This window comes from Galleria mellonella, unplaced genomic scaffold (assembly GCF_026898425.1).
Source record: "Galleria mellonella isolate WM207_F2 unplaced genomic scaffold, CSIRO_AGI_GalMel_v1 utg146, whole genome shotgun sequence".
NCBI lineage: Eukaryota > Metazoa > Arthropoda > Insecta > Lepidoptera > Pyralidae > Galleria > Galleria mellonella.
The window spans coordinates 6,867,801-6,892,557 of NW_026441999.1; the positions used below are offsets into that span (position 1 = coordinate 6,867,801).

The 24,757-nt window shown below is 33.7% G+C and overlaps 1 protein-coding gene across 2 annotated transcripts in view; it reads left to right on the top strand.

Annotated features, from left to right (window-relative positions):
- Nucleotides 1-24,757, top strand: part of LOC113523171 (ribosomal protein S6 kinase alpha-4-like) — a 139,979-nt gene that overhangs the window by 12,683 nt on the left and 102,539 nt on the right. Inside the window, exons 1-2 of one of the 2 annotated variants that reach the window (XM_052891908.1) lie at nucleotides 1,278-2,454; nucleotides 14,271-14,339. In XM_052891908.1, the coding sequence (XP_052747868.1) occupies nucleotides 2,001-2,454; nucleotides 14,271-14,339 (523 nt within the window). In that variant the 5' untranslated portion in view covers nucleotides 1,278-2,000. Of the gene's footprint in view, nucleotides 1-1,277; nucleotides 2,455-14,270; nucleotides 14,340-24,757 lie in introns of those variants that run through there. The other variant, XM_052891907.1, reaches the window with a different exon arrangement.

The following is a 24,757-nucleotide window of genomic DNA, read 5'->3' on the forward strand; positions in this document are numbered from 1 at the left end:
TCCTAATACAAGTTGGTGTTAAAAAAGACGTTTGATTTATCAGTACTAGTTACATCACTAAAAAAAAAAGTAAAAATGCAACCATAGATCACATTTGTTTAATTTCGGGGAGGTCGAATTTGCAGAAATAAAATTAAAAAATAAATTGTATATTTTATATTTCAAGGTTAGCCAATTATTTGTATTTAACAGGAAGATCGAGTAGATAATAATATAATTTAAATTATTACAATATTTACCATTTTTCTGTGCTACTTCTACCACTTTGAGATTGGTGCAAAGAGCGAGATAGTAATGGTGTACTGTCTCATTTCTATGATTGCTATCTCGCTCTAAGAACCTGGATAAGCGATACTGTTGTCTCTTTTTGTTTACTGCGAATGAAACGGTTTTATACAGTATAGGTTTAGAATTCAGATAAATCATGAATTAGCCAAATTTGTTAGAATCAAATGTAAAAACGACCTCAACATGTTTTATGATATTTATCTTATTAATTCGTTTACGTTATTTAGAATATTAAACAAATTCTAATTCAATAAATAGCAATTAATGAGTGAAAATCAATAATTCATTAATATTTACCAATGTGCAACTAAAAATATTTATTTTAACGCAATTCGTATTATACGTATAAATTATCATCTATATGTATTAAAATATAATAATAAATATTGTTGGATTGTCAAAATGTTCGAATATTGGTAGATAACCGCTAAAAAAATTGTACTTAATTATTTATAATTTATAACACGATTGCATTCATTCATGCTATAAATTATAAATCACATATAACATTTTATAAATAAGTATTTAATAATGGGTTAGCAGTTATTAAATACATGTACGAGTATTTATATAATTAAATGTTACTCACTGACTAATCACTGAGGAGTGATTTTTTTTTTTACAGTGGCGAATGGTTTTATCACATAATTTACAGACTTTTATTAAAAATGTATAATAATGAAATCGTCTTCAGAAAGTTAAACGAAAAAACTGCTAGAGTGTAATAAATAAACTTTAAAACTTTAGCACTAAATAAAATTTTTTTCCTCCAAAAATGTATAAATAAAGTACAAACTCATATTCTAAAGTTGTATAATTTGTTTGATTTCTACTATCCCAACAACTTGGTAATAAATTGAATTAAAACGTAAACCCGAATGATTGTGATTAAAGTTATCCATTAAATATTATAAAGAAAAATATGTATTGATTTATCTGTATTCTTTACTTACTCTATCTGGCCTCGTAAATTGTAGTGGTGGGGGAACTGCCGCCGAGCGCTCGCACGTCGCACGGTTTCTATTTTGCGTTTCTCAAATTCAGTTAGTTACTCCATTGCGTTGAGTGAGTTAACATCTCATTCACGCAGGTATTTTGTAATTTATTTATAGTCTATGTACGTAGACATTTTGTAAAAGAACTATTTGTATGTAGTGAATAGTGAAAGATTATGAAATATTGAACAAATTAAAGTGGTTCTATGGACTGTACAGTTTAAATAGTGTAGTGAATTTTTATACCTGTTTGGATTTTGTGAATGTGTGATCACCGTGGGACAGAACGACGAAGAGGCTGTGATATCAAGTATTTGGATGAGTAGTATAAAATAGAAATAACTCTATTTTTGACGTTTCAACAACGTGAAAGTAGACAATAGTAGTTATAACCCAGCCAAATACGTAGTCGATTGGATTGTGCGGATGCCAAATTGTTAACGTCTGTTTCTACTTGGTCGCTTAATGCTGTTCAGTGGCGCCATCTTTAAAGAAAGTACATCGTCGTGAAGTTAGTCCGAACATCGGGTACAAATCGCAAAATGCTTTACGTGTCTGTACTTTCCCTAACAAAGTTGGTGTGTTAGTAATTTAAATATTTTTAATTGTTGTTCGTTGTTAGTTACGCGTTGGAACGTTACTGAACTGCTCGGATTTACATGGGTATTAGTTTAGACGAGCTGTAGAGTCTACATGAATTTGGTGAGGGGCTGAGCCATGGCAACTGCCGAGATGAGCCTGCCTGACAAGAAGCCGGAGCACGAGTCGGGTTACTACGAAGGCAGCGACCAGGAGGGTAGCATGGAGTGCGGGTGCCCGTCTCCTGTTAGCTCGCGAAATTCCTCTCATTCTACCAAGTTGAAACGCCGGCATAGCGCTCAGAAGCAGAAGAAAGTGCCTACAAAGAAACTGAGAGCGGAGCCACCCGTTAATGGTCACAGTAGCACCAGCAACGGAGTGAACACAGATAGAAGCGTGGAAATCATTGATAGTGCAAATGTTACTACTGTGAAAGATGTTAAAAAGGCTGAGGAGGTGCCTCCTGTACCTGGGCCCAGCACCAAGAGGAGTAGTTCGGTAGAGCTCATCGGTGGGACCGTCCCGGCCCCTGCACGGGACTCAGTAGACTGGAACCTTGTGGATGCTAGTAAAATAAGGAAAAGATGGAAAGGTAAGATTTATATTAATCTTTAATTTTATTTTTATTTCAAAACCATGAAGGGTATTTGATTATATGTAAAATTTTTTGGATCTGTTATGCAATGCTGTAACCAATTCTGAACTAATTTTGATAATTTTTTTTCACTTGGCTTGAAAAATAGTTTTTTTTTTTTTATTATGTTCTTTATCTTATAACTCTGTCAATTATAAAGCAATTTAAAAAAAATATATTTTTGAAAAGATATACAGATGAATTTGTACCCATAGAAATTTTTCTCTTAAATAGTTTTTAAATTGAAATAACTAGTTTTGCTACAGTTGAATATGTTTTTTTTTTACACTATGTATAGAAAGAATTTACTCATTTTTTTATTTTATTTTCATTGTGTAACTTTTGGATTGTTTTGTGAAGTAATATTGTGTTAAAGTGGATGAATGTACCCTTGAGGCTGGACCTATAGTAAATTAAATAGTATAATACCCACATATTCTATCTGAGGGAGGTATCAAGTTTTCAAAGTCGGTGTGCATGCATGAGACATATATTTTGGAAGTAGAGGATAAAAGAGATATTGGTATGTAAGGATAAATACTTAACACTTGGTTCTCTCTGTCTGTCCTGTAATAGTCTATTGAGATATTATGTGATAATGTTCACATATTATTAATAGGTATATTAAACATTTTATGTTATCTATTATAACATACAGTTACACATATAAATAATATTTTTCAATAGTAGTTCTACATAAAGTAACCAGCTACTTTTATCACATCAATACATATAATAAAATCATAACTGGTCGCTGTCCGTACATGGAAAATATATAAGAAAACTACTTTAATAGGTTTTATGAATGCAATAGAATTCAAAACAATAATTTTTAGGATTTTTGTCCATTTGTCTATATGTTTCAACACATCAATTTCAGAAACAGTAATTTATTTCAAAGTGATTTTCACTAATGCCTTGCAAACTGGTTTGCTTATTTACTGTTTGTTTTATTTCAATTGGTTCATAAATAAAAAAGTTATGTCATACTAAAGAATGTCCATGATTGCAAAGCTGGGGTGGGTTGCTAGTCTCTAATATATTTTAGGTGAGGTTATAACATAAAATTACTCATATATTTTTAAACCATATTTTCCACACAATTTAGACACATTTTCACAATATGGAGCTTGTAATTGTTTTTTTAAATATCAGAAATCATGTGTGATCCTCATGTTGCAAATGGTCATAGGCTACAGTAGTTCCTTCTTATTAGGACATCAGCTTCTTTATTGCTTTAACAATAAATAAAATTATTTAATTTTTATGAATTCCAATAATAAAAAATAATAATAATATGGCGTGTTTATAAAATCCTTTTTAAATTCACAACAAACTCAATTTTCCTCTTAAGTTATTAGATTGATGAAAAGTATTAAAAATTTAGGAATTGCTTTCTGCTAATATATTGGAAATATATGTATAAAAACTTAATATATAGTGAGAATATTACTTTTATATATACACTATTATATTTTAGACTACTTTGCTCAGTTAATCTACATATTATTGGTCACAGAGGTGTAGTCACAACTAAAAGCTAATGTGGTAATTATATATACTATTATATTTTTTTATCAGGCTTGCAGGTATTGATCAATACTGTTACCAGCAAAATATAGGTCAGTTCTATTGCCCTTACTAATATTATAAATGTGAAAGTGAGTTTGTTACCTTACAGCGCATTAACCAGTCTCTGTTACTACTAATTTCTGCTAAAAAAAGGTATACATAGACTATATGGGATAGAGAATAATACAGGTTACTTTATATCTTAATCTATACTTATAACAAATCTGTAGAGAGGTCAGTTCTGTACATAAAATATATTTCCAAAATAACTATCAGGGGGTGATTAGTGATCGATGCTGATGCCAAAAATGCAATCAGTAAAATTTTTGTCTGTCTGCCTGTATGTTCGTTATAGAAACAAAAACTATTTGATGGATTTTAACGAAACTTGGTAAAATTATTCTTCATACTCCTGGGCAGGTATACTTTTCATCACGCTACGATCAATAGGAGCAGAGCAGTAAAGGGAAATGTATCTGTTACATCAAAACCACTGAACCGTGAGGAAGGACATAGGCTACTTATTTTGCGAAAAAGGATTGAATCGCGGACGAAGTCGCGGGGAACAGCTACCAATAAATATATCCCAATCACCCAGACAAAATCCTAAGTAAAAGCTAGTCCCATATAATTTATTTAAGGCGAAGAACAATTTTAATTATTCATAATCTTTGTATGATTACATTAGAAACAGATCTGATGAAATAATTAAATGTTTTTATTTTATTTCATAACAAACAATATTGTTTCCATTCCTTTATCTCTGGAGTTGATTTAACTTTTTAAATTTTCTTTATACATTAAAACTTTTTAAATTTATACTACTTAGTGAGAGACTCGATAGTCCTTACCTGTGTTTTTGTCCGCTTAATCCTTATAATATCTAACTGATCAGTATAAAGTCATTTATGATTTTTCTACATCCTAAATATTAATATATGTATGTCAAATTTCATACATATACCCATAATAAATAAATGAATTCATTTTCATATTTATTTTATAAGTAAGAATTATATGAAAACTCAACTTCAAATTTATTTAAAGAGAAATATTGTAAATGGGCCGAACTTATTTTATTCTTATTTATTTCAGAGTTTAAAACAGGTAACAACAAATGCACATAAATGCCTTTAACATGTATCATGTGTTAATTTAAATGTATATGACAAATTATGTATGACAAAATTATTTCTTAACTCTGTCATAATAACATAATTACAATAAATTAGTAAAACTGCAATTACTGAAGGAAATAATAAAAGGCTAATGACCTTTCATGAATTTAAATCTTTTGTCCAATAGTCATAATAATAGAAATGATTGTTAAAGTACCCAATTAAGCTGTAGTGTAATTTTTTTTATACGACTTAAAATGGTAAACAAGCTGACGGCCCACCTGATGGAAAGTGGTAACTGTCGCCTATAGACATGAGCAGTACCATGGACATAACAGAGTATACTGTTTCCGCCCATGATACTCCCCATGCGTTGCCATTCCTGAGGACTCAGGTGTTATTCCTCTGTACCCAGTAAATTCACGCCATATACCATCCTTCAAACCGAAACACACCGATGCAAACACAACTGCTTCACGGTTGAAACACGAATGGGACAGAGGTATCCAAGCAATCGACTTTTGTACAAAGTCTGTCTCTGGTAAATGGTTATTAATGGATACATATTAAAAGAGCTATGTGAAAATGATTCAAATTTAATTTATTATTAATTAATTTTTAATAATGTCATAAAATTGAAAGTAATTTGTTTATTACCTTTTGACTCATTCATGACTCCACTAATTGTCATTAAATTTTAGCATACATATTGTAAGCATATTAAGTAGTCTTTTATCTTGATAATTGGTCACGTAGTCACTACTTGAAATTAGAACACAGGGAGACTTTGTACAAAAGTCGATTGCTTGCGTACCTCTGTCCCATTCGTGTTTCAACCGTGAAGCAGTTGTGTTTGCATGGATGTGTTTCGATTTAAAGGGTGGGATATGGCGTGAATTTACTGGGTACAGAGGAATAACACCTGATTCCTCAGGAATGGCGACGCATGGGGGGGGGGGGGATCATGGGCGAAACAGTATAGTCTGTTATGTCCATGGTACTGCTCATGTCTATAGGCGACGGTTACCACTTTTCATCAGGTGAACCGTCAGCTTGTTTGCCACTCTAAGTTGTATAAAAAAAAAATGTTTTGAATTAATTTCCAAAAATGAGAAGTTCTCAAATTGTATGTTTATTTTGTGGCCATCTTACGCTATTACATCGCCATTTCAAATTTTATTATCCCCCTTCCCCATTTTATTGTTTGTTACCTCTTAACTTCGTCAATCTTGAACCGATTTGGATTTTTTTATATAAAAGGATTAACTGGTCTCATAGGGGGGGGGGGAAGGGATTGTTAGTAATGGAGACTGAGATCCCATTGCTAGCAATATACCCAACCAGGTCGACCTCCTCGCGGTTCCCCCTGGAAACTATCATGGTTAATTCCTGATGAATTCATCATGATGGGCTAACTGGCCTGTTTTCATTCTCATCGATCACCCTTCACTGGTGCTCCGCCAGCGTATCTCGTTAGCGCAGGCGGGGTTACCATATCATTTTCACCCATTAAAAAAAAATTGGTCCCATAGAAATTTTATTCAAAATCGCTTCAGTAGTTTAGTGTTTAAATCAAAACAATTGATATTGCCATAATTGAAGTTTGTTTTTTTTTTTAACACAATTTTAATTATTTGCGATGCTAAAACTACTGGTTGCGAAGCAAAATGTACTAGTGGACATTCCGCGTTCTAAATTTAAATATTTTCAACCTAATCTGTCTACAAAACAGCTCGTTGTTTATCCGTATTTTCTTGTGTCGCTGTTTTTTTGCGGAACTAGATGTTTGCATATGTATGTATTTTCCGATCAACAGATAGGTATAGAGAGTATAAACATAATGCAAAAGGATTTCTTTTTAAAATCGTCATAAATTATCAATGGAGATATTTATAACGTTAAGTGTCATAGTTAATAATGAATATTTATATAAAAAAAAAATAGTTGTTATACTCGTATTGTTGTTTGTGATTAACGAAGGTGACCCTGGTAATTGCATTAATACTTCAATGTTGGGTCCACTATTGTACTGTAGTTGACTTCCAGCTTGACTATACTCATAGTATATTTTTTATTTGATTACCATTCTATTTTATTTATCCGTGTGGTCCCGATATAGAATGGAGCATCCCTTCCTTTCCAGTAGATGTCGTTAGCGACTAAGGGAACTTAATAATGATCAGAGGTCCTTCGTGAAGCATTCATCAGGAATTAACCACGATGGATTTTCATCAGACAGGACCGCGATGAGGTCAACTTGACAGGGTGACTCGTATTGCCAGCAATGGGGCTAACGACCTCCTCCCCTCACGTTCATCCTAGTTTAGTCTAGGTCTCCACCGGTATAAATTGTCTACGATAACACAACACGCCCCTCAAAAATCAAAAGAATTAAAAATGTCTGAGTAAAAATAATATTGATATGATAGATAGATAGATAATTTATTTGCATTACTTACAGCACATAAACAGCGAAAGACACAAATGCAAAGTGAAAAAAGATAAAAAAAAGATACATGTACAAAAAATAAAAAAAAATCAAGAACAAAATCAGAATGCATAAAATTAGTAAAAATTTCTTTTTTTCTTCATGCGTGTGCCACAGTAATACAAAATGGCCACAACTCAGCTTTTTGCTTGGCCCTAAAAAGAGCAAAACACTGATATTCTGTTGTGGCCAGATGATCTGTTCAATATATTGATAACAGATTCATATATTGATCATATCAATATTATAAATGTGAAAGTGAGTTTGTTACCGCTTAACGGTTTAACCAGTCAATTAGAAATTAAGGTATATACGTGCAAAGGGCATAGAATACTTTTATCCCAGTTAGAAAACATATCCCGGTCGCGCGGACAAAGTCCCGGGTAAAGGCTAGTAAATTTTTGGTATCAACATCCAGTAGCAATATTTCTGAACCAATGCAATATCATAACCTTCAAGAAAAGAGCATATTCCTTTTTAAAAGACCGGCAGCACACCTGCAATGTCTTTGGTGTTGTGCGTGATCATGGGCGGCGGTAGTCACTTACCATCAGGTCAATCGCATAGTCGTTTGCCCCGTGTTATAAAAAATATATATACATATTAATGTAGTATGCCCCTTAGAAACAAACTTAGGTATCTTCTATACGTATAAATAACCAGTAGTTTGTATTTTTGGGAATTCAAAATTACTTTTGTATTATCATTCGGCCATAGTACGCCACAATACCGCGATAAACATTCTATCAGTTATGGTGAGTTGCCATTTGTCGTATTTCTATAAAAATATGTTGTTTATTATGACCTGAATAAACTGATTTCAGATAGAGGACTTTGTGAATTGAAAAACAGTTCCTTTTGCCTAATATGAGACAGTGGGGGGAAAGGGATTGTTAGTAATGGAGACTGAGAATCCTATTGCTAGCAATATACCAAACCAGGTCGACCTCCTCGCCGTTCTCCCTGGAAACTATCATGGTTAATTCCTGATGAATTCATCATGATAAGCCAACTGGCCTGTTTTCATTCTCATCGATCACCCTTCATTGGTGCTCCGCCAGCGTATCCCGTTAGCGCAGGCGGGGGGTTACCATACCATTTTCACCCATCAAAAAATATGAGACGGTTCTTAAGCATGTGGGGTATCATGGGCGAAACAGTATACTCTGTTATGTCCATGGTACTGCTCATGTCTATAGGCGACGGTTACCACTTTCCATCAGGTGGGCCTTCAGCTTGTTTGCCATTCTAGGTTGTATAAAAAAAAAATCTTTATTTTCTGTTGTAACTATGTGTTTTTTTTTTGGGGATAAAATATTTTCGATTTTAAATTTAATTATTTTCTCATGCCACACTAGTCTTTTGTTAATTCTAAGCCGATATTGATAATTCTTTATCTTAACGATTATTTCCGTATTGGTTGGTCCCATATTAATTTTGTAATTATTGAAGCCGCAGTATTTTTTTGCAGAGTAAATTTTTAATCAATTGTCATTTTGTCATCAATGATTCTAAAATGTATTCCTACCATAGGGAGGGAGACTATGTCCAGCAGTGGACAGATAATGGCTGAAATGATGATACGACTTCTATACAGTTTTACAACTGTATAAAAGTCGTTTCTATGGCTACCTTTGTCTCACTCGTGTTTTAGCTATATCGAATGGATTAGGAAATGAAATTACGGAATACGAAGTACGAAGTCAATAACAATTGGGACATGTTCCTATGTTCATTACTTGTGCAGAAACTTCCTATTTCCAAAACAAATTCTTATATATATTTTTTTTGATGGGTGAAAATGGTATGGTAACCCCGCCTGCGCTAACGGGATACGCTGGCGGAGCACCAGTGAAGGGTGATCGATGAGAATGAAAACAGGCCAGTTAGCCCATCATGATGAATTCATCAGGAATTAACCATGATAGTTTCCAGGGAGAACCGCGAGGAGGTCGAGCCTCTAGACCATTGCTAGCAATATACCCAACCAGTTGCTAGCAATGGGATTCTCAGTCTCCATTACTAACAATCCCTTTCCCTCTAAATTCTTATATTGTTAATACATTTTATTTTTTGAGTATCAATTTTTGTTTAGTGGGAGCAAGGTGACTTTTTCTAGTAGGTAATGTGAACGGGGTCAATAACCAAATGACTTTGCGCTTGTTCTATTTTATTTGTCACTAGTATAGTTAGTATGTTTTTGTAATAATTATAGGTACAAGTATACCTATATATTCACGATGTGTTTTTTATGCAACTTAAAATGGCGAACAAGCTGACGGCCCACCTGATGGATAGTCGTAACCGTCGCCTATAAACTTGAGCAGTAATCAACCATAAAACAGTCTATAGTGGTACAAACCGATAATCGATTGATTTAATTTTTTTATGCAATTTAGAATGGCAAACAAGCTGACCGCACACCTGATGGAAAGTGGTAACCGTCGCCTATAGACATGAGCAGTACCATGGACATAACAGAGTATACTGTTTCGCCCATGATACCCCCCATGCGTTGCCATTCCTGAGGACTTAGGTGTTATTCCTCTGTACCCTGTAAATTCACGCCATATCCCACCCTTCAAACCGAAACACAGCCATGCAAACACAACTGCTTCACGGTAGATACACGAATGGGACAGAGGTAGCCAAACAAATGACTTTTGTACAAAGTATCCGTCTGCTATATCTGTTACTAGACTACGCAAATACAAATATAATATATATATATATATATATATATATATATATATATATATATATATATATATATATATATATATATTATAGGACTGAATTTGCATGCTATATGACTTTAGCAAATTAATAATTTTAAATATAATCAAAACGTTATTGTATACTATGTTTTTACACAAATAAAAATATATTGTTATTAAAAAAAAAAGTATGCTCACAACTATATTCTCTAATGAGGTAGTCGGAGCCATTAATAATGTCCAATCACTTCATTTTATATTATTATTATTTCTACATAGGCATGAGTTGTAATTTGCGAACAACAATACAAATAAAAATAGCAACGAGATAAGATGTTTCACCTTAGAAATCTCATTACGTCCTTTTTGAAGATCCCCATGCTGTAGTCCTTAAGGAAAACCTCGGCAAGTAGGTCATTCCACAACCTGAATGTTCGCGGGTGGAAACGCCTCTGAAATCGCAATGCTCGTGATCGTTCTAATTCGAAGGTGTGAAAATGGATTTTCCGTCGATGGTGAATATTTGAAAAGATTTACATTTTGCTCTGCAAATTATATTTCACGTCTGAACTGGTAAAATGAAAAAACTGCTAAAAAAATTGAAAAATTAAAAGCAAATTTCATTCGATGTTTATGTAAGGATTCTATTGATACCCCGCCCCCCCCCCCCCATTCGTCCATATTTGTTCAGGCATTTAGAAATTATGGTCGGAATAAAGAAACGTGGATCCTAATAACATTACCCTCCTTTTTTGGGCAGTCGAGTAATAAATGCCCATACACGTCCGAGATATTAAAAGCGTCTCTATACATTTGTACACATCTTATATACGATTGTATCAATCATACTGTACCGTATCGTGCCGTGCTCCGGTAAACTATAAAATCGTCCAACGTCATTCATTACTGACTTTGCCAAAATTTTTTTTAAGCAGACGACTCATATTCTCTAAAGTCATTTATTATACTGCTAAATATAAAACACCAGTCATTATTATTCATTCATACTATTGACTGAGTACTTTCAATTTCGGTAAGGTTAACAGAGTCAAGAATGCTACTCCAAACAATAGAGGTCCAATTAAATGATCAATACACCTTAGTTATACTTTTATTCTGTTGTGTATTTAGTAGTGTTTAAAATAAAAATTACAATGCAAATTATGGCTAATTATTGAATTTTATTATTTTAGAATACGCTGTGGGCGGCATATCAAGTATTTTGTTTATTTACAATTAGTAATATTGAAATAAAAATACATTTAGTATATTTTTCTTTTTTAATGCTTGAAAACAGTATAGTAACACCGTCAGGTTAATGATTTATGCTAGTGGGGATCACTAAAGTATAATAATAGGTAGCTAGATAAACGCTTTATTTGCATCAAAAGATATACAAAAGTTGTGAAAATTAAAAAAAAAAAAAAACAGTGTTTCAAACATAAGGGCGATAGGCACAAAATTTTTATCCATAACGTTTTACCAGAGGGAGACTTTGTACAAAAGTCGATTGCTTGGGCCTCTGTCCCATTCGTGTTTCAACCGTGAAGCAGTTGTGTTTGCATGGCTGTGTTTTGGTTTGAAGGGTGGGATATGGCGTGAATTTACTGGGTACAGAGGAATAACACCTGAGTCCTCAAAAATGGCAAGGCATGGGGGGTATCATGGGCGAAACAGTATACTCTGTTATGTCCACGGTACTGCTCATGTCTATAGACGACGGTTACCGCTTTCCATCAGGTGGGCCGTCAGCTTGTTTGCCATTCTAAGTTGTATAAAAAAAAACGTAATATGTAAAAATGAAATATGTGTACCAGAGTGATACAAAAAGGCAATATTATATTTATTTCGTATAATAAGTGAAAATGACGTCAAATCAGTTGACCCGTCGTGAGTAATTCACCAGGAATGGACCGCGATGGTTTTTAAGGAAACAGCGTGGTGGTCGACCTGATATTACTAGTAATTGTCGGTAACAATGTGAATTCTTAGTAACGTGGAACCTTACTCCTGTTACTAAATATTCATTTCATCTTGTAAAGTTCATGATTATACGAATTAAATTGCCTCTAACATTTTCAAAATATACAAGCTTTTACGGGAGGAGGGGTGGAGAGAAAGACTTTTTTTTGATGGGTGAAAATGGTATGGTAACTCCGCCTGCGCTAACGGGATACGCTGGCGGAGCACCAGTGAAGGGTGATAGATGAGAATGAAAACAGGCCAGTTAGCGCATCATGATGAATTCATCAGGAATTAACCATGATAGTTTCCAGGGAGAACCGCTAGGAGGTCGACCTGGTTAGGTATATTGCTAGCAGTGAGATTTTCAGTCTCCATTACTAACAATCTCTTTCCCCCAGAGAGAGACTGTTAGTAATAGGCACGTTAATCCCCATCGCTAGTAATATAGGACCGATCTGATAGGGTATCAGGTCGACCTCTACGCGGTTTCCCATGGTAGTTTACAAGCTTTCACGCGCGACTTCTTCCGTGTGACTAGGTTATGTTGTTAGATCAGGATAAATAAGTATCCTATGCCTTCTATCCCATATAGTAATTGTATATTCTAAATTTAATTGTAATTGGTCGAGCCGTTAAGGCGCCAAGAGGTAATAAACTCGTTTTCACATTTATAATATATTAGTAAAGATGCTTTATAATTTCCCCCTAAGGCTAAGATTATAATGATCACTTAACGCTTAGGTGATTAATCACACCACCAGATCATAAACACCAGTCAATGACCGAAATAATGATGAAGTAAATAATTAATGCGGTAGATTAGTTTAACCGTTATGGCGCTAAGAGGTAACAAACAAACTCACTTTCATTGTGTTGATTCCAAATAATAGAACAAAACAAAGGCAATGTCTAGCTAAATAAAAGAAAGATGCAAAAATTTACAAAATTTAATTAAATTTTCTATAGGCGACCGTTACCACTTTCCATCAGGTGGGCCGTCAGCTTGTTTGTCATTCTAAGTTGTATAAAAAAAAATATATCGATGGATGGACCATCCATGTCAAAAGTGGCAACTACTGGCAAACCCCCCAAAGAGGAGGCTTATATTCAGTAGTTGACAGTTAAAGGCTGTGATATGGTGATGATGATGATGATGAGACGTAAAAACATGAGTAATATTTATCAACACGCGGAGAGCTGCGGTCACTGTTTCATATTTATTTCACTCATTAAAAATATAATAAAATAAAAAAAAAAAAAATTATAGTACATAATTATTTATTTGTTTTTAAATTCGGTGATATACAGTATGACGCACGGTAGTTATTATTCAACGAAATATCTATTATTATTTAATTTTATTATAAACTAGCGGCTCGTCCCGGCGTCGCACGGGTGGACATTTTTAACATTTCACTGCTCTGCTCCTATTGATCGTAGCGTGATGAAAAGTATACTATAACCTGCCCAGGAGTATGAAGAATAATTGTACCAAGTTTCGTTAAAATCCGTCGAATAGCTTTTGTTTCTATAACGAATATACAGACAAAAATTTTACTAATTGCATTTTTGGCATCAGTATCGATGACTAACCCGCTGATAGTTATTTTGGAAATATATTTCATGTACAGAATTGACCTCTCTGCATATTTATTATAAGTATAGATTTAAAACTATTAATTCTTGTATTATTCTGTTTTGCACTACTACTGCCCACTCACTACTTCCTATGCCACTGTGTTATGTTGACTGGAAGAAATCTCTTTTAGAGATAAGTTCGCCTTTGCTAACATTGTTATTAACTTATTGTTGTTACTGTATGTTTTAGTGCAATAAAGAATATATATTATTAATCATTAGGTTTTTTTTTCTTTTTTTCATTTATTAATATAACATAATTTCTTTTTTTTACAGTTAATCTTAACAGCGCTTCTAAAGTGGACATATCACATTTTGATCTGCTTAAAGTTCTCGGCACCGGAGGTGAGTAAAGTTTATTTGTTTTATTATATGTCAATGTTTTATGCATGTATGTGATTTAACACACATGGCAGCGTACTACCATGGGTGTCATAGTGTATTTTGTGAATTACATGGTGCTGTGCATATATGTAAGCGACGGTTACCACTTTCCATAAGGTGGGCCGTCTACTTGTATGTCATTTTCATAAAAATAAAAAAGTTATTATATCAACCGTCAATTGTCCACTGCTGAACTAAAGTCTCCCATTATTGGAGCAAGTATTGTAGTTGCCACGATTGGCAAGCGGGTTGACAATCGTAGTTAGATTCTGGGGATGTTATAAGAGAGACGCTGCTGCTCATAGATTGCCATTAAGTTCCCTTAGTCGCTTCTCATGACACCCACGGAAATGTAATGAGTAGTCCATTCTATGCCGGGACCACAGGCAAAAAAAAAGTATTTATCAGTAAATATCAACGTTCATAACCATTGATGTGACGTGACAAAAGCGTATGTGAAAATCAATTGTGTTTTGTTAGTACCAAGGTCATGGTAAAAGCAATGTATGTCATACACAGAATTCCTATCCTCGTACTATAACATATATATATATATATATATATATATATATGTATATATATATATATATATAAATTGAAAAAATATTTTAGTATATCTTATCATATTTCAGTTATTTATTCATACAAGCAAGGCTTATATATAGCCTTGCTTAATTACTACGAATAGGCGGCACTGTGTAATATAATATGTCGAATGGTTATTATTTAGTTTTAACTGAACGCCGCTTTTTTTCTGTAAAGTCGACGGTAAATCGTGTATGGGCACCATAAGGTCCTACACTCACGGGGCGTCCGCGTAACGCCACTTTATACGCGCATCGTGTGATTATAAGTGTCAGTGACCCCCCACAGCTGGCGCACGTGGGGTGATTAGACGTGTTTTAATTTATTGTTAACTGCACCGGTTGTGCAAATTATTTCTGTTCAACTCTTGTAAAGAAAAAAAAAACAATTGTAAATTCAAACCACGCGCGGTAGGAAGTGACATTCAAAATGGCGACGCGTTCGATTCGAAATACAATAAATTCGCGTAACGACGTCCACTTTCAAACTTGCGAGGGGCATATTGTAATATTTATTTTTGGTAAATTTTTAAATCATGTCCGCCAGAAAGAGAAGTTTACGTATGTTTAGGTATTTTTTCTGTGTATGCACCGCAATCAATAGGGTTTACTCCCGTATCCCATATTAGCCAATATTGGCCCTTATTAATTTTATTACCATTGAAGTACCTGCTTTTTTGTAAATCCTCGTTTTTTGGTATTAAAAAATAATAATTTAAATTTACTCATTATAAATATATCGTTTTGTAGTGCTTACACAAAAAAAAATACAATCTATTTTAGAACTTAGTCCTTTCTTAACTCGACTAAAAACAATCTTATTCTTGATGCCATGCGAGGAATTACAAATATTGAAAACTGTGGCGTGACTTAGCCCGTTTACACTGCACTTTATCTCGGCATTTACTACTGCTATTCGATTTCAAATTTGGAACTATATTTGATTCTAAGATATCTTTTCTTTTTTTATCATTTTAACAATCTTAATTTGATAGTTTAGCAAAACTATTATGGCGTGGACCATCGAGAATTAAATATAAAACAGTATTGAAGCAGTTCTGCTAAAAAAATTTAGTTTATACTGTACTCTTTAATTGTTTCGCTGTAATATCGAATTTAAATTTTACATATAAAAGTATGGTGCTTCAGAAATGAATTGCCTTACAAATATTACAAAAGAAATTAAAAAAAAAGATTCTATTAGGATACTCGATGGTTTTTATGGTGCGGTCTACCGTGTTGTGACGTAGCACTATGTGCATTATGTTGCAATGCACGGGTGCCAGTGACCCCATGCCGGGTATAGTGCTCCCATTAGTTTTAATTTACATTACTTAAATATAAGTACCTTTTACCCGACCGTCGAAGATAAGAGGGTTAATGTGTTTAGAGAATATTAGAAGTTATTGGTTTCCTGACCATGTGGATTTTGACAAATCTTAATAAATAAATGACCACATCGGGCGTACATTTATACTTATTGTCTGAATTACTCACTTATTACTAATATTATATATTTCAAAGTTTGTTTGTTTCTCACCTCGGATGTTTTGACAACTTTACCATTCATGATTTTATTCTTAAAGATTTTAATGATCAGTTTTAGTATAAACACAGTAAGTATTATTTTATATGTAACTTACAAGTGCAATAAAGAATATATATATTTATATCATTTCTTTTCAGATTGTCAAATAATTTTTGGTTTCTTTTGATTTTTACTTTTTACTGCTGTTCAATAGAGAGCTTTATCGAAAATTATTATTAGAATTTTTAATTTTTTTTCATTTTTTCTGAGAATGGTTTACTACCTCAACTTATAGACCCCAAAAGTCATGGGTTCTAACCCGGCCAGAACTAAAAGTTGTGTGTCAATTTAAATTTCGAAATAGCTCTCTGTTGATGGAAAACATGGTTAACAAAGTTAATTTGAGACACGTTAAATTCTGTATGCTCGAAGAACTCTGGGCATTTATTTATTTATTTTTAATTGTACCACTTAATAATATATACGAGTATATATTACACATATGAAATACAAAAGGAGCATGCAGTTTTGCTTTCACCATTGTGGTCAAAATTGACGGATTTCTTCGAATTCTGCTTGTTCTATCATGATTTACGGTCGTGAGCTTATCTTCACGGGACTTCAAACAGAAGGAAGTTCTCAATTCGGTTTTTTTTATGTTACCTTATAACTCTATCAGTTGTAAACTGATTTCAAAAATTCTGTTTTTTTTTTTATCTGAAAGGATATACTTACAGATTTGTTTCATAGAAATTTTATCGAAATCGTTTCCATAAAAACAAAACAAGTTTTGTCACAATTGAAGTTAGTTTTTTTGTGAAACGCAACTTTTAAATCTTTTCCCTCTATAACCCTATTGTGTATATGATGAGTCAAAACATAAATTCTCAAAAATCACTGACTAACTGACGAACAATAATAAAATATGACAGATGTACAATGGATACAGATCACAGATCCTATCCACAAAGCTTTAATCTTATCTGTGATCCCTCAAGGTGATTTGTGAAATTCTACCTTCTACCACTCTAATATGCTTATTCGTATAGCTACTTATTTATTCTTTTAAAATATTTATTTATTTAGGTTCACCAACAATTGTTTCCACAAGATAGTGTAAATATTTATACAATTATGGGGCTTAGAACTAAGTGTAACAATTTTTTATAGGCAAGCAGCATGTATTAAATTTAGTACGGAGAAAAACAAATATATACAGCTTACTATTGTTGTCCTGTTACCAGCAACATTAATTGTTCTTTTTCTTTTTGTTGTTTTAATTTTTTTATTTTCTTAATAATGGTAATAAAGGTCATCTATCTATCTTTCTATTTACTTGATTGATAATGATACAGCCATTAACTGTTCATTGCTGAACATAGGCCTCAACTTATTGTGTGATTTTGCCAGTAGTTGCCACGCTTGGCAAGCGGGGTTGTAATCGCAGTTGGCCATTTTGGTCGGATTCTACATTTCAATGTTGTATATTAAATAACCGGTATTTACTATATTCGCTATTGATCAATATATAAGTATTGTAACTAGAATATATAAATATTTCTATATATTAACAATATCTAGTTCGTAATATTATTAAGGACTTGATAGTGTAATACGGCCGTAACAAGCGCAGTGCCGTGCATCGTGTTGCACGTGCGTGCATCATAACTGCAGTGATTGTAAAAAGTGCGGAAGTGACCGCGATTATACGTGTACACGCGGTCGGCTGCACTGCACTGCAACTGCAACTGGCTCGACACGATGCACAACTGCACAACCGCCGGTCGGTGGAGACTGGTCATTGATTGTAAGGTTGTTTATTACTTGGTGACTGACGCGTGACCGGTATACGGAATGTTGTAATGGATGGGATTTCTTTTAATGGATGATAATGGAATTGTAACCCCCGCCTGCGCTAACGGTATACGCTGGCGGGGCACCAGTGAAGGATGTTGGATAGATGAGGACGAATGCAGATCAGTTGGCTTATCATGATTAATTTGATAAGAATTAACCAAGATAATTCCCAAGGAGAACCGCGTGGAGGTCGACCTGTAAGGGTTTATTGCTACCAATGGGACTGTCAAACCCCTTACTAACAATTCTTCTCTCCCTCTCCCCACATTGGGAATTGAATGCATCACTTCAGAATGTCTACATCTATGAGTATTTGGTTAACTCGTTTTTGTAATGTTTTTAATTGTCAGGACTCGGTTTGAATCAAATAATATGTTTGAAAAATCGTACGGAACAGTAAAAAAATCTGGGTTAAATAATGTCCTTACAAAAAATTTGCGAGTGACACAGAAAACAGTAAGTAGATCTTTAAAAATATTGATAAAATTTGCATTATTAAGATTGTTTCTTTTTTTTATTAATATACTCGTGCGAAGTCGGGGCAAGTGACTAGTATGGATGGGTAATATACAACAATATTTGTTTTAGTTACAACATCTATATACTGCTCCAATAATAAAAATGATAGTTCTGTTATCCAAAAAACATTATTGGGTAACAGACTTTTAACATATTCGAAAATAGATATCCGACCGATATGGGCGATATCGAAATGGGTGACCTTTTTTCCGCCATAAATCTCCAGAGAAACCCAATATATAGATATCGGATCGGTTAGTTTTCAATAAAAAAAAAAGGTTGGTTAGTGAAGTGCCAAGTCATTTCTAATTTCTGATATAAACAAACGATTACGTATTGTTTTGCACTATTTGTGTTAGGAAAACAGCGACCACGGCGCATGCTGATTCTACACTCAAACGCGAGCGAACTATTAACATGTTATGTAGTGCGTCTATCGTATGTCGTAGTTGGTTACGTACGCCTAGGGTTGCCACACGTATCTATATTTATTCCAAAATTATTTCCTACTAATTTTCACTCGCGTCTTTGACAGCGTGATCAAATTAAAACTAGTCTTAAGTCCTTTCCCATCTCGAAAGACTACATTTATAATAATTTTCATGATGATTGGTTCAGCCGTTGAGGCGTCGAAAGGTGATAAACTCAATTTTACATTTATGAAGATTTAATCCTACAAAGAATCGGATTGAGCCCATTGAAATTGGTTAGATCGATTTAACTTTTTTTTTTATATTAGTGATAAAATACTAATAAAATATAATTTTATAAAAATATTACATTTAAATCGAATGTGTCTATAAAACATCCCGACATTCCCCATGCTCGTGCAGTCAGTACGATATTAATAAAATAAGAATTTTGAAATTATAGCCAATTTTAGTTTTTTTAACAATTGAAGTACTTGTTTTTTTTTATCGAGCGTCTTATGTATAGTGATTGAATTTTTTTTTATTTATTTTATGCAAAAATTTATAACTGTTTACTGTCTAGTATGTTTTTAAACAATAATTCTCATACGTTTCTGTTTATGCACATTATAAAATATATTATTGATTTGCTCAAGTGAAAGGCGACAACCCTGCGTGTGCGTCTGTTACGGATAAAGTTACGTAGTAAAGTTGACGCACGGGCCGGAATGAAATGACTTCGTACCGATAAAAGCATTATCTGAGGAATTAGCTTTGTTATTGTTGGTAATATTCATTTACTTTTACGTCATTATTGTCTTAAAACGTAATCGATTTACGTATTTGTACTCGGTACACTTCGATAAAATAAAGTTACACGCGTATTATGTGCTTACGTATTGAATATTGTATAATTGATACACTGTATAGTGTTTTTTTTTTATACCAGTTAGGTGGCAAACAAGCATACGGCCCACCTGATGGTAAGTGGTTACCGTAGCCTATGGACGCCTGCAATACCAGAGGTATAACGCGCGCGTTGCCGACCCTGAAGGAACCTCTTTACCCCCCTATTGAAGAACCCCATGCTGTAGTCACTTGGGAAAACCTCGGCAGGGAGCTGATTTCATAACCTGAGTGTTCATGGGAGAAAACATCTCTGAAACCGCGTTGTACGCGACCATTTAGGCTGTAGGGTATGAGGGTGAACTCTTTGTCGATGGCGAACAAATAACTGGCCCGAAGATATAACATTCCGCTGATGTTTAATAGTAGTTTTTATTATTTACTTCATTTTCTCGCACTGTATAACTATAAAGTGAATGCTGTGAATATCTATAACAGGCGTGTGCATTAATATTGTATTGTATTTAATGTTTGTTATACCTATATGTTATAATGCAATATGCTGTTGGTGTTCCTTAAATCAATAAATAAATAAATTCTAGTGCAAATTAAATCAATTAATTGAGTAATTCTTTATTAGTTGTTATTTTTTTTTATCTATCCCAATAATCAAGTACCGCGGTCGTGATTCACAGTTCATCCCAAAGGTGGACTGGTAGAGGATGCTACTAGCATTAAGTCTGCCTTTTGTATTGCATTTTCTTTTGATCAGTAAAGATAAATAAGTGTTCTAAATTGTTACTAATTTGTTTTATTAATAATTATAATTAATAATAAAAGGGAGACTTTGTACAAAAGTCGATTGCTTGGGTACCTCTGTCCCATTCGTGTTTCAACCGTGAAACAGTTGTGGTAGCATGGCTGTGTTTCGGTTTGAAGGGTGGGATATGGCTTGAATTTACTGGGTACAGAGGAATAACACCTGAGTCCTCAGGAATGGCAACGCATAGGGGTATCATGGGCGAAACAGTATATTCTGTTATGTCCATGGTACTGCTCATGTCTATAGGTGACGGTTACCACTTTCCATCAGGTGGGCCGTCAGTTTGTTTGTCATTCTAAGTTGTATAAAAAAAATAAAAACAAAATAATAAAATTATTACTCTTTAAATTAAGTCATATTAAAGTAATTTTCAAATGATACTAAGTCGATTTAGTGATAAAATTTCAATAAAACTTTTCAAAAGGAATGTTCTTAATTCAGTTGTATTTATTTTTATGTTTGTCAACTCATAACTCCGTCACTAGTGAACCGATTTGGAGAATTCTTTTTTTATCTGAAAGGATATACTTACAGATTGTTCCCGTAGAAATTTTATCATAATCGTTTCAGTAATTTAATTTTTAGACCAAATCAATTGGTTTTGCGACAATTTAAATCGATTTTGTTTTATGGATTTTTTTGTACATTAAGTCTGTTGGAAGAGACTATTTATTTATTTACACTGTATTGCACCAAGTAAAAAGAGAAATAACAAATACAGTAAATATTAATGAGAAGTGATACAAAAGGCGGCCTTATCGCTAAGCAATATCTTCCAGACAACCTTTGGGTAGAGGACAGAGGTGGCCAATCAAATGACTTTTGTACAAACTCTTCCTCTGATAAAACTGACGATGGATGATATATAGTGGTAACCATCGCTTATAGGGGGGAAAGGGATTGTTAGTAATGAAGACTGAGAATCCCATTGCTAGCAATATACCCAACAGGTAGACCTCCTCGCGGTTCTCCCTGGAAACTATCATGGTTAATTTCTGATGGATTCATCATGATGGGCTAACTGGCCTGTTTTTATTGTCATCGATCGCTGCTCACTGGTGCCCCGCCAGCGTATCCCGTTAACGCAAGTGGGGTTACCATTCCATTATCACCCATCAAAAAAAAAAAAAAAACAGTGTCCAGGTATCGCTCTCGGGAATTCAATATTTCCAATACAATTCCAGATATTTTGTAACAAACTAATGGATTGCAATCTAATCTCCGACATTATTATATCGGGATTCCCCGAATTCTCTACTCGCATATTCCCATTGACATATCACGCATAGATATCACCATAGTATGTCTTTATTCAATATTAGATATGTAGATAACGATGTTTGATTTATACCGTGTAACGGATCTAGTTTTTTTTAACGGATGAAAATAGAGTAGTAACCCCACCTGCACTATTGATTTACACCGGTGTGGTACCAATGAGGAATGATAAGTGAGAATGAAGTCAAGTTGCTTCATCGAAACGAATCATTCAGGTATGAGTATTAACCACGATGGTTTCCATGGGGGACCGTGTGAAAGTCGACCTGACTGTAGATACTGCTGACAATAAAGCCGCTATACTCCATACTAATAATCGCCTGTCAACTCTAACTACTTCCCTTGTCAGTTCAACTTCCACGTGGTCTTCGTTAGAGGCGATAGTGATTAATTCCTAAGGAATTTGTCACGATGGGCCAGCTGATCTGACTTGGTCTTTACTATCACTCTGGTATTCCGCTTACGTATACCGATATAGCAGGCAGAATTGCCATTAAATTTTAACTTATAAAATATCTTTAACTTCAAATTTTAACAAATTTATATATTTCTTTAGAAATTATCTAGTATAAGTTAATTTTAAAGTTTGTTGATATTGCTTTCTGTATGTCTGTGATAAATAATAATAGCGTTTCAGTCAGGAACGCATTATCAATGTTTAGTTTGAGTCACCAGGGATTTAGAAACTGAAATAACATACTTAACGAGGTATTTTTTATCACTCGCATTGTATTAAAATGTAGTTTTTTTTTTACTTGTTATCTGTTATTTTTTTTGTATGTATTTTTGGTGCAGTGTTTCAAACTAACTGATAGTTTTGTGTTTTGTACGTAGAAATATATTGTCTTGTCTTTTCACTGTATTGGAAACCACATGTTGATTGGCAAAAAATAACGGTATCAATTATATATATATATATATTATTTTTTTTAATTAGTGATAATGGAATGGTAACACCGCCTGCTCTAATGGTATACACCGGCGGGGCACCAGTGAAGGATGATAGGTGAGGATGAAGTAGGTCAGTTAACCGTGACAACAAGAATTGTACAAACCATTTAAATAGCTATATATATATATATATATATATATATATATATATATATATATATATATATATATATATATATATATATATATATATATATATATATATATCATGCTAGTATTCTTTTGGGATAGATAGGAACAATTAAACACCAAATGCTCCCCATTCAAACAGAACTTTCGTTTCCTCCACATTCATCAATTTATTCAGTTATTAAGTTCGCCCATATATACTTAATATTTTTAATTATAACAGGGTGACTACAATAGTGATCTGCTTGGGTACCTTTGTCCCACTCGTGTTTCTAGCGTGAAGCGGCTATGCTTGCAGCTTTACATTTTATAGGGCAAGGGCAAAATTTTATAGTACGGTGACATAATATTCATATTTCTTGGAAATGGCAACGCGTGTACTATGGGCGTCGCAGAATGTTATGTGACGATCATGGTGCTACGTCCACATCTTATTTACGCGCTCTTGAGTAGACAGAATAATGTATTTAACTATTTATTACTATGCTACATAAAGTTGGCAATATTCCGGCATTTTTGAATAGAATTTGATGGGCTTTGGCACGTTTGTAGTAGGATACCAAAGTAGGGTAGGATATATGATGTTAAAATGCTCACAATGTCTGTGCATTACATATTGGGTGTCGTAAACGCGGTCTAAATATTGTAAAAAAGATGCATGTTTAACTTAAATATATATAAAAATTTACGTGTTTTAGAAAATAGTATCACCTTTAAAAGAACACTTAAAATATCTTCTAGAACTTCAACAAGTAAATTAATAATTAACCAACGAGTTTCGCATGATGATGATGACGTATGAATGAGAAACTGACAAGCTCTCATTTCCTGGCAACTTTTTTCTTAATGAGTGAAAATGGAATAATAATAATAATGAAATTATGAAATTGTTTTGTGGACAACAAATTATATCTCTCTCTCTCTTTAATGATACTCTCTTGAAAGATTGGTCGTAGTTTTCATGATTACAATGGATTGACGATGATACTCTTCGCGACTGAAGTCCTCGCAATGTCTCCATTTATTTTTGCTCACGGCCAAACGACAGCATTCCACAATAGATTGCTGTGTAGCCGTTTTGATGAGGTCAGTTCATCGTGATCTACCTCGAGAAAGTTTATCTTGTACTGAACCTTGGTGGACGCTAATTGGACGTTCCATAGTTTTCATTTCGGATCATATAGCCGTTTCGTATTTGAACAGTCGACGATAATCTCCCTCTAATTTTCAATTCGTTCAGAAATGTTTTTTATTAAATTCTAAATAAAAAAAAAATAGATAAATTATATTCAACTACGAGTAGATATAATCAGAACATGATGTCGTTAGGTCACCTAATACGTATGTTCTAGAAATTTACGGAAACGCCCAGTAGTATAACATGATAAGGTTTTTTTTTAATGAACATTACATTACGTATTCTTAATTAACAAAACCGTTGAACTTGACATGGC